At 43.3% G+C, this 12,931-nt stretch overlaps 1 protein-coding gene across 1 annotated transcript; it reads left to right on the top strand.

The window, feature by feature from the left end:
* The first annotated feature begins 1,495 nt into the window (after window positions 1–1,495).
* Window positions 1,496–11,583, top strand: Mocs2 (molybdenum cofactor synthesis 2). The gene is made up of 6 exons (XM_038322057.2): window positions 1,496–1,617; window positions 2,708–2,852; window positions 5,829–5,956; window positions 6,702–6,852; window positions 7,873–7,996; window positions 10,434–11,583. Exons 2-6 carry the CDS (start codon window positions 2,755–2,757, stop codon window positions 10,500–10,502), a joined length of 570 nt encoding a protein of 189 aa, XP_038177985.1. The 5' UTR covers window positions 1,496–1,617; window positions 2,708–2,754; the 3' UTR covers window positions 10,503–11,583.
* The last annotated feature ends 1,348 nt before the right edge of the window (window positions 11,584–12,931 follow it).

The following is a 12,931-nucleotide window of genomic DNA, read 5'->3' as shown; positions in this document are numbered from 1 at the left end:
GGCACAAGAATCTCCTTGGTGAGACTTCTCACAGCGGGAGACTCTGACACGCCCCTTTGCACTGTCATAAGATTTTTTTTTCCCCCTAGAATTACACTTGGAACACAGTTACCGTTTAACCTTTACGAGTTTTGAGTCTTCTCTCAGGACTGCGTGCCTAGCCAGGGCCACTGAAATCCACGTACCCCTGTGACAGCTATGGCAGAGGCTTGAGACTAGGAAGTCTGGATGGATTCGCGGACTCGGAAACTTCTGAGCGTCCAGAGCACTGAAGTGTCAGTCAGATATGGTCCCCAGGCTGGGAGAAGAACCCGAATCCCACCCTGGATGGAGATGAAGGGACCGCAGGGGCGGGACCAGTGCAGGTCAGCCTGCTGGAACACCAGCTGACCTGCAGATCAGAGACACAAAGGCAAAGGGAACTACAGCAGAGAACTTTTGTGAAACTCGAAATCGGAGAGTGGAGGGGCGGGGCGGGGCGGGGCGGGGCGGAGTGTACGCACGCGCAGGTCCAGAGCTAGAGGAGCCTCTGACTGCGCACGCGCCTGGAGTCAGCCGGTGCCGCTGAGGTCGTAAACCAGCTCTCTGTCATGCAGCGGGATGATTCCACGGTGCCAGGTAAGCGTTTTATGCGCGCGAGAGCTAGTCTGGGCTCGGGGCGCCACCACAGGCCCGGCCCTGCTCGGGAGGCCCTGCCTCCCCACCCTTTCCCTACTCCGGGCCTTGTGCCTGCAGCTCACCGAAAATCAAGTTCCGTTCCCGAACTCTGTTGTCCAGGTCCTGGCCTGCAGGACCGATTCCCTTCTAAAGGCTCCTAGACCTTGTTTTCCTGTCATTCCTCATGGATTCATTTCGACAGAGACAATTTATTTTTTTTTAATTAAAACGCGAGGAAATGTGGGACCCCTTTTGGATTGACAGGCCCTGGATAATTTGCAGACTCCGTGATTATTGCGTAGATACTTAAGTGGTACTGAGTGACAAGTGAGACTTTTTGCACGGTCAGGTCCCTTAGTTCCCAGGCTGACTACACAGGTTTGGCCTAGGCAGTACCAGTTTATCCTGTAATTCAAGACCATTTACTTTGCTGGATGCCAAGTTTTCTGTGTTGTGTAACTTAACCGAAATGTAGACTGGAATCAAAGGTCATTTGACCACCGTGAAATCAAGCTGGACCTTTGCTGATTGAGTTATTTAGTTTACTTGTGTAATTCACCCCTTGACCCAGTGAGCCTGTGTTCACTGCTTTATGATTTATGGAAGAATCAATTCTATGTCAGCTGAAGTCAGACTTAACCATGGTTTTTAAGGAGAAGTACTAGGATTTACTGGTGCCACACAAGCTTGTGACAGGTTTAAAAAGTATGAAGAAATCAGAGCTGGGTTTAATACGTTTTTCTCGAATATGAATCTGTGGATATGTTGAAGTTTTATGAGCAGTTACATTTGGAAACTTCCCAGTGGGAGTCATTTAAAGCATCCCTTCTTGTTTCAGATTGAAGTGTTGTATTTTGCAAAAAGTGCTGAAATAACTGGAATTCGTTCGGAGACCATTTCTGTGCCACAGGAAATCAAAGCGTTGCAGCTGTGGAAGGAGATAGAGACTCTGCATCCTGGGTAGTTCAAGTTGTAGAATGCATAGAACGGACCCTTTAATGTTTTTGAAATGTGTAAATTATGTGTGTGTATGTAAGTGTGTATGTTGTAATGTAAGAGTACTAGTTCTATTTTTCTTGAAATCTTAAAACTCCCATATTTAGAAATGTTTAACAAACATTACAGGTAATTTTCTAAAAAACGACACAGTAAAGTGGACACCCCTAGACTTGTTTATATAATTTACCATTATCTTTATAATTTCTAGGGCAGAAAATGTAAGTTGTGCCTTTTGTAATCTGAGGTGAGAATTTTAAAGATGCTTTTAAAAGATGTTCACTGTTAATGTTTATGTCCTTTTCTTTAGAATATTTAAATTTTTCTGAGTTTTTTTTAAAGAAATATAACAAAACACCACATGTTGCTGAGCTTGGCTTTTTATGAAATTTGAGAAATGGCCTCCTGGCATGTGAAAGTCTGAATGTATCTGTCATCATCTTTACCTCGAGCTCTTCTCTGATGAGATGCAGAAGGGGATTTATTTGACAATATCCCAGGAGTGCCAGGAGTGTTGCTTCTGCCTGCATAGACAGGCTTGGCCCAGAACTCAGTGCTCGGGACAGAAGGCAGCCCCCTCTGTGTGTTCAGCAGGAAATACTTCCCCTGGAGTCTTTCAAATTGCTTTTATTTTCAGTGAAAAGTTGGCCAAACCTTTGTGCTCTTTTACCTACTTTCAGGGACACAACTGTCCTCATGGGAGACGTCTCAGCTAGACTCTCTCTGTCTACACTTAGGCCTGTGAAAACACCATGTTCTGGTTGGGAAGTTATTTTTGTTTTTGTTGTTGTTGTTTTTTTCTCTCTAAAGGTTTGAATATTGACCTCGTCTAGTTTGGGGGTATTTGTTTATTTTTCCCCCACCAAACACTCGGCTTTTCAGCAAATAGTAACTTACCACATCTCTGTCATCAAGTGTGTTCTTGGAGGGCTATGCCCTCTACAGAATGAGAATTAGATTAATACCTTTGTGAGTGATGAGTTCCTCAGTGCAGCTGAGGAGAAGTGAGGCGGAGCTCACTTTGCCACTTCTAATCAGACTGTTTCCCTTTCAGATTGGCTGATGTTAGAAATCAGGTGATACTTGCTGTTCGTCAAGAGTATGTCGAGCTTGGAGATCAGCAACTCCTGCTTCAGCCTGGAGACGAAATTGCCATTATCCCCCCAATTAGCGGAGGATAGTGCGTCGGAGCCAGCTAGGTGTGTGGTTATCTCTTTTTCCTAGCCAGTCTTGTACTGCAGGACCCTACACATGATAACTTATATTTGGTTTGCTGTGGCTACATATTCTTTGTGAGTCTGAATGCACCAGTCCTTTACTGATGCAACATCAATGGGATAGCTTCGCTGGTGCACACCGTCCGTCTCCCATCTCCCATCACTTCTGTAGTGAGCGGTTTCATGTCAGCATGGCACATTCATTATATTTATTTTACATTTGCTTACTAAGATCTTACTATGCTTGTATTTTGATGGTGGGAAAATAAATTCAGAGAAGTTAAAAAAGAAACTCGTCTTTGGGGCTGGGGAGGTGGCTCTGTCTATCAAGCGCTCGTTTGAGTGATTTCTCAGCTGATTTAGAACCTGCAAGCTGTTTGGGTAGTCTTGTATTATCAGAGGAAAGGGGAATCCGTATGGTGGGAAGCACATAAGTGACCTGTTTGGGTTCTGTGTTATCAGAATCCAAAAAGGGTATAAAGTAGTGGTTCTCAACTTGTGGGTCATGATGCCTTTAGGGGATGCCTTTAGGGGTCGAATGACCTTTTTACAGGGATCACGTATCAGATGCCCTGCATATCAGATGTTTGCATCACAGTTCATAACAGAAGCAAAATTGTCACCCCATCACGAGGACGTGTAGTCAAGGGCCGCAGCATTGGGAAGGCTGCACAGCTCTGGTGGAAAGGGGCTGAGCACCCCAGATGGCATATAGAGAACGTGTGAAATCCCAGGAGTCGGGTGCCCCTTTTTAGTTTCTTAAAGTTAGGTAATAGGGAAACAGCACTGGATTAAGACTTCTTGGATTCTCAGCACTTCAGATATATCTTTAATGACTTCTCTGATCCTTCTTTCACTTTTCTTATCAGATGAACTGACACGGGATTTCTGGTCACACTTCTTGTGCCTATAGTGTAAGGTCCTCGTCCCGGCTTCCTCAGACTTAGCCTCTCCCTTTGCTCCTGTGCTGCCAGGCACAGCATGCTCTTTATTGTTCCAGTCTTGACATTTGCCACTCCCTTTAGCACCTACACCCTGTTCCCATTTCTTCATGTGCCTATTTCTTATCTCTCAGGTCTGAACTTGCAACATGAACTCTTTAGAGAGACCTTTGTGATCCCTGAGACCTGTTTCAGAAATTCATTTACTTCTATTAAGTTATCAGTGTGGTAGGTTTGCATTCCTTTGGGTGTGTGTGTGTGTGTGTGTGTGTGTGTGTGTGTGTGTGTAAGTGTACACATGCCACAGGATGCATGTGGAGGTTAGAGGTCAACTTGTAGTTGATTCTTCCCACCGTGTATGTTCTGAGCTTGGATATTGACCTGCTGAGCCATTTTCCTGGACCTGTGGTTCCTTGTTGGTTTTCTTGTCCTATTCATATATGAGCTCTCTGAGGCCAGGAGCCTGTGCTTTGTTCCCTGCCTGCAGACCAGTGCCTAGGGTAGTCTCTGTCTTAGAATTTCTGTTCTTATGATAAAACACCATGAAAAGCAATTTGGGAACAGAAAAGTTTGTCTGCTTAGAACTATCAGGTTGTACTCCAGTGCTGAGAGAAGCCAGGACAGGAACTCAAGGCTGGAACTAAAGCAGAAGCCATAAAGAAATAAATGCCACCTACTGGGTTGTTCCTCATGTCTTGCTCATCATGCCTTGCTTTGTCCACTTTCTTAGACTTAGGACCACTAGTCTAAGAGTTGCGCCCCACCACAGTGAGCTGGGTCCTCTCACATCAAGAAAATGCCCCCAAGGCTTACCTACAGCCCATCTGGTGTGGAAAGACTGAGGTTACCTCTTCGCAGATAACTCTAGTTTGTGTAAAGTTGACATAAAACTACCCAGTGTAGTATAAAAGATGTCATTGCATATTACTGTTTGGTGAATAAATGAGACAAAAAAGACTTTACACAATATCTAGATTGTAGGTCAAAGTTGTTACCTTCTTTCTTCCATGACTTACTGAGTTTGAGCCATATTGCGAAGGGCTCCTTTTTCCTATGGAATTATTGTCTCCTCTCTTTTCCCATCTCTTGCTTGAATAAATGAAAAAAAAAGATTCTAGGTGTGGGGCTTGGGTTCACAGTGGTTAGTGTTGTTCTAGGTGGTGTGGGCTTGGTCCTATGGTGGTTGATGACGTTCTAGGTGTAGGGCTTGGTCACATGGTGGTTGGTGGTGTTCTAGGTGTGGGGCATGGGCACATAGTGGTTAGTAATGTTCTAGGTGGTGTGGGGCTTGGTTACGTGGTAGTTGACGATATTCTAGGTGTGGGACTTGGTTATATAGTGGTTAGTGATGTTCTAGGTGTGGGACTCGGTTATATAGTGGTTAGTGATGTTCTAGGTGTGGGGCTTGGACACACAGTGGCTAGTGATGTTCTAGGTGGTGTGTAGCTTGGCCACGTAGTGGTTAGTGACTTTCTGAGTCATGTGGGACTTGGTCACATGGTGGTTGGTGATGTTCTAGGTGTGGGACTCTTTTACATAGTAGTTAGTGATGTTCTAGGTGTGGGGCTCATTTACATAGTGGTTAATGGTTTTCTAGGTGGTGTGGGGCTTGGTTACTTGGTGGTTAGTGGTATTCTAGGTGTGGCACTCGGTTATATAGTGGTCAGTGATGTGTTGGGTGTAGGGCTCACTTACATAGTGGTTAGTGATGACATACACACACATGAAAGTGCTGAGACCTCAGTTGTATGGTGATGAGAGAGGAACAGAGTTACATTCTTGGAGTATATTGGCACATGATTGGCCACATGTAAATAATTAGGACCGTGTAGAGTTCCTGTAGACTCATGAGGCATAGTAATAGTTGTATTAGTGTTTTAAAACTTTGAACTTAACATTCAAATCAAATCCTCCTCTTCCTACCTGATAAATAAAAAAATGAACATGGAAACAACATGTAAGTCTTATGTGTTACTTCTGACACTCTCGCTGAAGGCCGTTGACACCTTATTTCTAGGAAAGATGTGGTTGAGGTTGAAGAGAAACCTAAAGACATAATACTGTTGACTGCGGAGAAGCTCTCAGTGGATGAAGTCTCTCAGTTGGTGATCTCCCCGCAGTGTGGTGCGGTATCTCTCTTTGTAGGTGAGTTTGTGATTTTCTCTGCTACAGAGTAGGAACTGGTGACACTAACTTCTGTGTTAGTGTCAACAGTCAAAGGGCACAGGGTACTGAGTGGCAAACCAGGATTGCCCTTGGAAGTGGACAAAAACTTTTTAATATGTGTGTATGTATGTATGTATTTGGCTTTTCGAGACAGGGTTTTGATGTAGCTTTGGAACCTGTCCTAGAATTAGCTCTTGTAGACCAGGCAGACCTTGAACTCACAGAGATCCACCTGCCTCTGCTTCCTGAGTGCTGGAGTGCTACCACCGCCCAGCTCAGTTTTGGTTTTATCTTAGTTACTTTTTGATTAACAAGCTGTATTAAATTACAGGGATAATAAAGGCATGATAAAAGTCAATGCTAAGAGAAAAATTTGCATTTCCTAAATATTGAGGTAAAAATGTATTTGTTGATAATACTGGGAACACAGATATTTTTCTTTTAAGTATGAAACACTATTGGTAAGAAGAAGAACGCACCTGTTTTGGAATATGAATGCTTTCAGGGAGCTTGCTTAATTATTATTATTATTTCCTGATCATTGTGGAGATGATCATCGTTTATTCTATTAATCAGGTTTTTCCTGTAGAAAATTTAAAGTAGGTTTTAGACAAATGTACAATACTTGTTTGTAAGTTAGAAACAATCCTTTAAAAAATATTCTGTAAATGAAGTATAACAGGAAAAATGTTATTTTCATTGTGTGGTGATGTTTGTTTTTTAGGGACTACAAGAAATAACTTTGAAGGCAAAAAAGTCGTTAGTTTAGAATATGAAGCTTATCTACCAATGGCAGAAAATGAAATCAGAAAAATTTGTCTTGACATCAGGCAAAAATGGCCAGTCAGACACATTGCGGTGTTCCATCGACTTGGGTAGGATTTCCGTATCTTTTGAATATTGAATTTGGTTACTTTCTGTCTGTATATTGATACAGTTTCTTACCAAGAAAGGAAGGCTTGTGCTTTTCCCCTGGAGGACAGCGGAGAGGTCTCCCAGCATCTTCCTTGACTGCTTATTGGAAGGGAGTTTGAGTGCCCTCGATCCCTCTTTTGCTCTAATGAAGACCTTCAGGTCCAGGCCTGAGTGCCTGCGGGGATGCCTGCTTAAATCCTTGAGGCCTTAGACTGTTGTTCTTGGCTCTGGGCTTGGCATTATGTTGAAAGTTGGCTGTAGATCTAAAGCTGTTAAAAACAGTTTATTTTTCATATAACCAAGAATGATGGCATTCCAGGATTTTAAAAGAAGCCAGCAGTTAAGACATCTGTCATTATTTTGTTATTAGCTATAATTTTATTACTAACTGCTAATGCTACTGGGTGTTGACAGTTCTGTTGCTTAAGATTAATTGGTATTTATTATTTGTAATTATATGTTAAGTGTGTGTGGTCACTTTAGTCTTTAGATGCTATCTTACCCTGTACCTTATTTGAGTTAGATGGCTGTTGAATTAGAGCAGTGGTTCTCAACCTGTGGGTCTCAATGACCCTTCCACAGGAGTTGCTGAAGACCATTGAAAAACACAGATATTTACGTTGCAGTTCATGACAGTAGCAAAGTTACAGTTATGAAGTAGCAAGGAAAATAATTTTGTTTGGTGGTTACCACAACATGAGGAACTGTATTAAAGGGTCACAGCGTTAGGAAGGTTGAGAATCACTAATTAGAGAGAGGACCTTTTCTTCTTAGTCCCCATAAAGAAGTTTTATGGATACCTGCTAATTTCCACTGGCTATAACTGACATGAATGACCATTTTCTAATTAAACTAGATATTTAAATAAAAGAGAATACATTATAATTCTAATTTATAAGCAGATTTTCCCACCCTTTCAGTGGTTTCTCTACTATGTGAATCAGGAGATAATGGTAATTGTTTCCATCATCTTGTTAAAGTTTGGTTCCTGTGTCAGAAGCAAGCACAATCATTGCTGTGTCCTCGGCTCACAGAGCCGCGTCCCTGGAAGCCATGAGCTATGCCATCGATTCTTTGAAAGCCAAGGTGCCCATATGGAAAAAGGTAATTGACGGAAATGGCTCATTTGTGAAGGAAGAGGACATTCAGAATTTAGCTTCATATGCTTTGCATGCCTGCAGAATCTGGTTTTCCTTATCTGAAATAGTGCATTTATGACATGCCTGTTTCCCAAGTTTAAGCATAAAAAATATATGCCCCAAGGAATGCGTGGTGCAGAAAAGGCCTCCCCGAGTGCTGGCAGATAGAATTTCTAGTCCACACTCTTCCTGCAGTTCATCAGGCAATCAATCTCCTTTCAGTAAGGACTGTGTTCTTCTAGAGGAAAGTGAGAACGTCAACCACTTAGTCTTTGGCTAAAATAGAAACCCCTTAAGGCAGAAGAGCCTTTATCTAGTGGTTCTGTCTTATGGTGGATAATATGTCTGAGAAAATGTTACTGGGTGGATTAGAAGACAGATGGCAACCAGACATGGTGCACGTCTACATTCTCGGCACTGCTGGGGAGACCACAAGCTTTATTGTCTCCTAGGCTACCTAGACATCATCCCCAATATATGCATATGTATGTACGTAAGACAGAAGCAGCGACAGGACATTCTGTCGTTTTTTTTTCTGCCAATAAATCAAGCTAAACGAGAATGAGTCATTCTCGGGTTAAATGGCGCATTCTGAAGGGACACCCCCTATCCCCCACCTCCGAATGCAGTTACAACAAACACACAGTTCTGTACTTGTAAATCTTGGAAATATGTACTTACGCATCCGAGTCTAGAATTCCTTAGCAGTGTGGCTGTTCCCAAAGCCAAGGAACTAATGCCTGCTCAAAGGATCAGAAGAGCCATACAGGGCCAGGACTATCCTCAAAAGAGTGGCTGGCCTCAGCCAGTGGGAAAGATGATCAGGTGGGACCCTGAACCAGGGTCTGGGAAATTCAGTGAATGTATTTTCTGGGTAAAATCTGATCCTTTCTTTGGGCTAAAGAGTTTAGGAACTGCTCTGGGATTACAGGACAGGGTATGTATAAAGACCACGTGATTCTGAGAGAATAGGATAGGAGGCCAGCCTGCTCACGGGAGAGGGGTAGAGAGTGTTCCAAATGAGGTTCAAGCCAGATGGCAAGGCTGCTTTCTTCACTGGAGAGGAGCAGGCAGACAGTCAAGACAGCTGATGAGGGGCAGGGGCTAGCCCTGCAACTGGGATCAAGAGGCAGCTGTGGGCAATGCCCTCAGTTTATTCTTCAAGGACTAGTTGGACTTTCTATTTGCTTCCTGGTCTGTAGAGAATGGGAACGTGTAGGTGCTCAGAGGCCATGAAGGAGAGCAGGGCACGCAGACCGTATCCAGGAACAGACAAGGCGTTAGTGACTTGCCGTGGCCTGCAGTGCACACCTTTCAGGCCTAGCATTTAAAATTGGCTGCTGTGAGGAAACAGAGAACCCAGAAAAGGCAATTTAGCAAGGTAGTAGAGATAGGGGAGGGTGAGAAAGAGAGGACAGGAAGGGGGGGGAGAGGAGAAGTGAGAATGACAGGGATGAATTTAAGGGCGGTTGGAAGTTGAATCTGGATTTCTCTCACTGTGGAAATGAAATTTGGCCAGTGTAGGAAGAGGCTATAACCTTTCTGTTCCCGTTGGGTTGTCTGCGTTCCAGTCTGATTCTTTGCCTAGCTCACACTTGAAGACCTCCTGAGACACAGGCAAGGGGCTGCAGGCAGGTAGAGAGCACCGCACAGAGGTCACAGCTGGCAGCGGCACAGGCCTGTGGAAAACACTTGCCAGCTTCCCACGTAACCTCACAGCTGCTGGAAACCCAGCCCACCTCCAATCTTAGGAATGTCCAGGTCAGTGAGTTTGGAAAGAAAAAAGGGTTTGAAGCTAAAGGCCTTCCATTTTCTCATTCCTAATTTAACTGCGAATAAAAGTAGAGCCCAGAGAGGCAGGTGGCCCAGGTGGAGTTGCTCACTCGTTTCTCTAGTTGCATCTTGTCGCGCACCGTGCCCCTGTGTCTGCGTTCGCTGCGCTGGCACCCATTTTGCAAGATTCAGGCAAGAGGCAGGAGGTTAAAATACACAGACACAGACAGACAGACAGACAACGACACGGGTCATCCTTGAATTCCCCAAGAATGCCCCCTTTATTGTGTTCAGGGGCAGATTATATAGAGATAACCACGCCCCAGCCAAACCCACCAGAAACCACTCTCCTGCCATCAGGAACTCCTGAAGGTCTCGTGCTCAGAGCAGCCGTAGGCATTCAGATCAGGGAATTACAAGAAATTCAGGATCTAGGGTCTCACTGCTCCCAACAAATCTTGAGACAGCTGCCTGCCATCAGTGTTTGTGCTCATGGAAGTGTCGCTTAGGTTGTTAAAAGTGGTGGGTGGCAGAAGTAGACGTCCTGGTCTCTTGTCTGACTTGTCTGAGTGTATTTTATTCTCTCTTGTTAATTCGTATTGAAGACCTGCTGTGGTTCTGTTTTTTAGGAAATATATGAAGAACCAGCATCATCTTGGAAAAGAAACAAAGAGTGCTTCTGGGCGGCTGGAGATTAGTCACTGGATGTTTGGTGGTGCCCCGAATCTTAAATGTGGCAAACAATCTCTTAGGTGATACAAACGGAAAAATAGAATGCATGAGCGTGTGGGGTGAGGGGCTGCAGGAACTAAAGACGGGAAGAAATGGCTTGACTAAAATGTGAGATAAGGTGTCTGCTAGACCATCCTTCTGTGGCTAACTCCCAGTTGTAGCCAGCTCACAAGGACTGTGACCTTCCTTTTACGGTCAGCTGTCCCAGGAAGACCTCCCTGTCCCATGGGATACTGACAGCATCATTATCAGGCATGTTTTACAAAAGATCGGCAGGATCAAAAAGTCATTGTTAGTTTTGATATTATATATTTTACACAACTTAAACGTAAAACCAAATAAATCATGATTTTAAATAGCTTAAAAGTAAATTATATTTGTTTTTATTCAGTGATAAAATCTAAGAAATTTTATATTACAGAGACCACTATGACTTCAGAATCTATAACTATACAGTAAACCTTTTTATATTTCATTAGTTATCAGTATCCTTATGACTGTAAAAATTAGCATAGAATTGTTGCAAAACTAACTAGCAGCAAAATGGTTTGTGTTAAAATGGTATCTGATGTTTGAAAGTTGGCCTACAACTACTTAGGGAGATTATGTGATTATTTATTAAAATAGATTGGATGGTTTTCATAATGTTTATATGACATTAGCTTGTGTGAAGTTATTACTAAACAAATTAAATTTTCTGCAAGGTTTTTATATCAGACATCCAGTTTTTCATTGGTCAAGCTGTCATGGCAGGCCCGAGTACAAAAGTCCCATACAATTTGTTGTGAAAGTTTTTTTCAGCTTTATTGGCCTATATTTGATAAGTAAAATGTATTTAAGTTCTATAATGTGGTGTTTGGATGCTTGTGTTGTGATCATCACAACCCAGATGAATAACATATCTCGTTTCTGTAGCTTCAGTATCGGGCAACTTCAGGTGCATTCTGAGCTCCTAAATAATTAAAATCCCAGCATAGCTGGATGATAGACGTCATCATAGAATTAGTAGCATTTACAATAAGAATAAAGACTACCATTAAACACTTAGATTGAAGTGTTTTTTTTTTTCTTTTTAAGTAAGCTTAGTAATCCTATTCATTATATCCAGGAAAACCACATTTTACCTAGTAGTTAGCTCATATATTCAACAAATGTTTTCTGAAAGCCGATCGTATGACAAACTCCCACCCCTGTCCCACATCTTTGTTATCATGAGAAGATTGTCTTTCTTGATGGCTGTGAGCAACAGGATAGCCATGCATCCTCAGGGATTTCTTGGTTACTTGGTCTCTGTTCCTTGATCCACCCCTAATTTATTGGGTCAAAAGGACACTTGGAAGAGAACAAAATCTCCATCCTGCTGTGGGATGGTCTTCTGTGAATATGTGTTGCTCTCATTGGTTGATAATTAAGCTGATTTGACCTATAGCCAGGAAGAATAATACTAGGTGGGAAAGCCAAATGGAGATTCAGGCAGAAGGAGGGCGAAGTAGAGAGAGACGCCAGCAGCCACCCAAGAAACAACATGCCAGCATACAGGCAAATGCCATGGCAACTTGGCAATACATAGATTAATCACGGGCTAATTTAAATGTAAGAGCTAGGTAATAAGCCTGAGCCATTGGCCAAAGATTTATAACTAATGTAAGCCTCTGAGTGGTTATTTGGAAGCAGCTATGGGACTGGGTGGTGTGATGTTCAGTTGGGAGCATCACCCCAGGCCCTGGCATCCATCCCAGCCCCCTGGCCTGGGAGTTGCATTGGTCTCCAAATCCAAATCCCAGCATGCCAGGTCCTGACCCTGGGGAGGGGTCAGGACCACCACCACAGTGTATTTAAGTGGGAGCCCTAAGGAGGAACACTTGGTTACGGGTTTTGCATGGGCTCCCCATGCTCTCGGCCACCTGAAAGTGCTGCAGTTATTAAAATACGGGAATTTTAATTGGATTTAATTTGGCTTGATTGGATTTCTGTGCGCCTGTGTAGAGACTTTTTCTTAACAGGGGAGACAGAAAAACTCTGTTTACACCAACCACCTCCATTAGTGATTTGGGGTAGTCTGTGTATCTCAACATTCTCTCACTTTAGAACCTTTCTTTCCTTCCACAGGGTTTAGTCTGCATCTGTGTCAAGAACTGGGTGTTGGAGTCAGTTACTCTAACCCTGAAAACACATTAGGTTACTGGGCCACTGTGTATATGCCTAGGATTTTGCACCCCTGATGTTAATGTGAGATACTTTCCATTTCTAAGGTATCTCTACTAGAGCTTAGTTAGAGTGGTGGCTCACACCTTTAATCTCACCACTAGAGAGGGTCTCTGTGAGGTTGAGGCTAACCTGGTCTACAGTCGTGAGTTCCAGGACACCAGGCTTACACAGAAAAATCCTGTCTCTA

The sequence above is a fragment of the Arvicola amphibius genome, chromosome 3, assembly GCF_903992535.2.
Source record: "Arvicola amphibius chromosome 3, mArvAmp1.2, whole genome shotgun sequence".
In the NCBI taxonomy this organism is placed as follows: Eukaryota; Metazoa; Chordata; class Mammalia; order Rodentia; family Cricetidae; genus Arvicola; species Arvicola amphibius.
The sequence above is the reverse complement of the archived record's forward strand: the minus strand, read 5'-3'. Positions and strand labels throughout refer to the sequence as shown.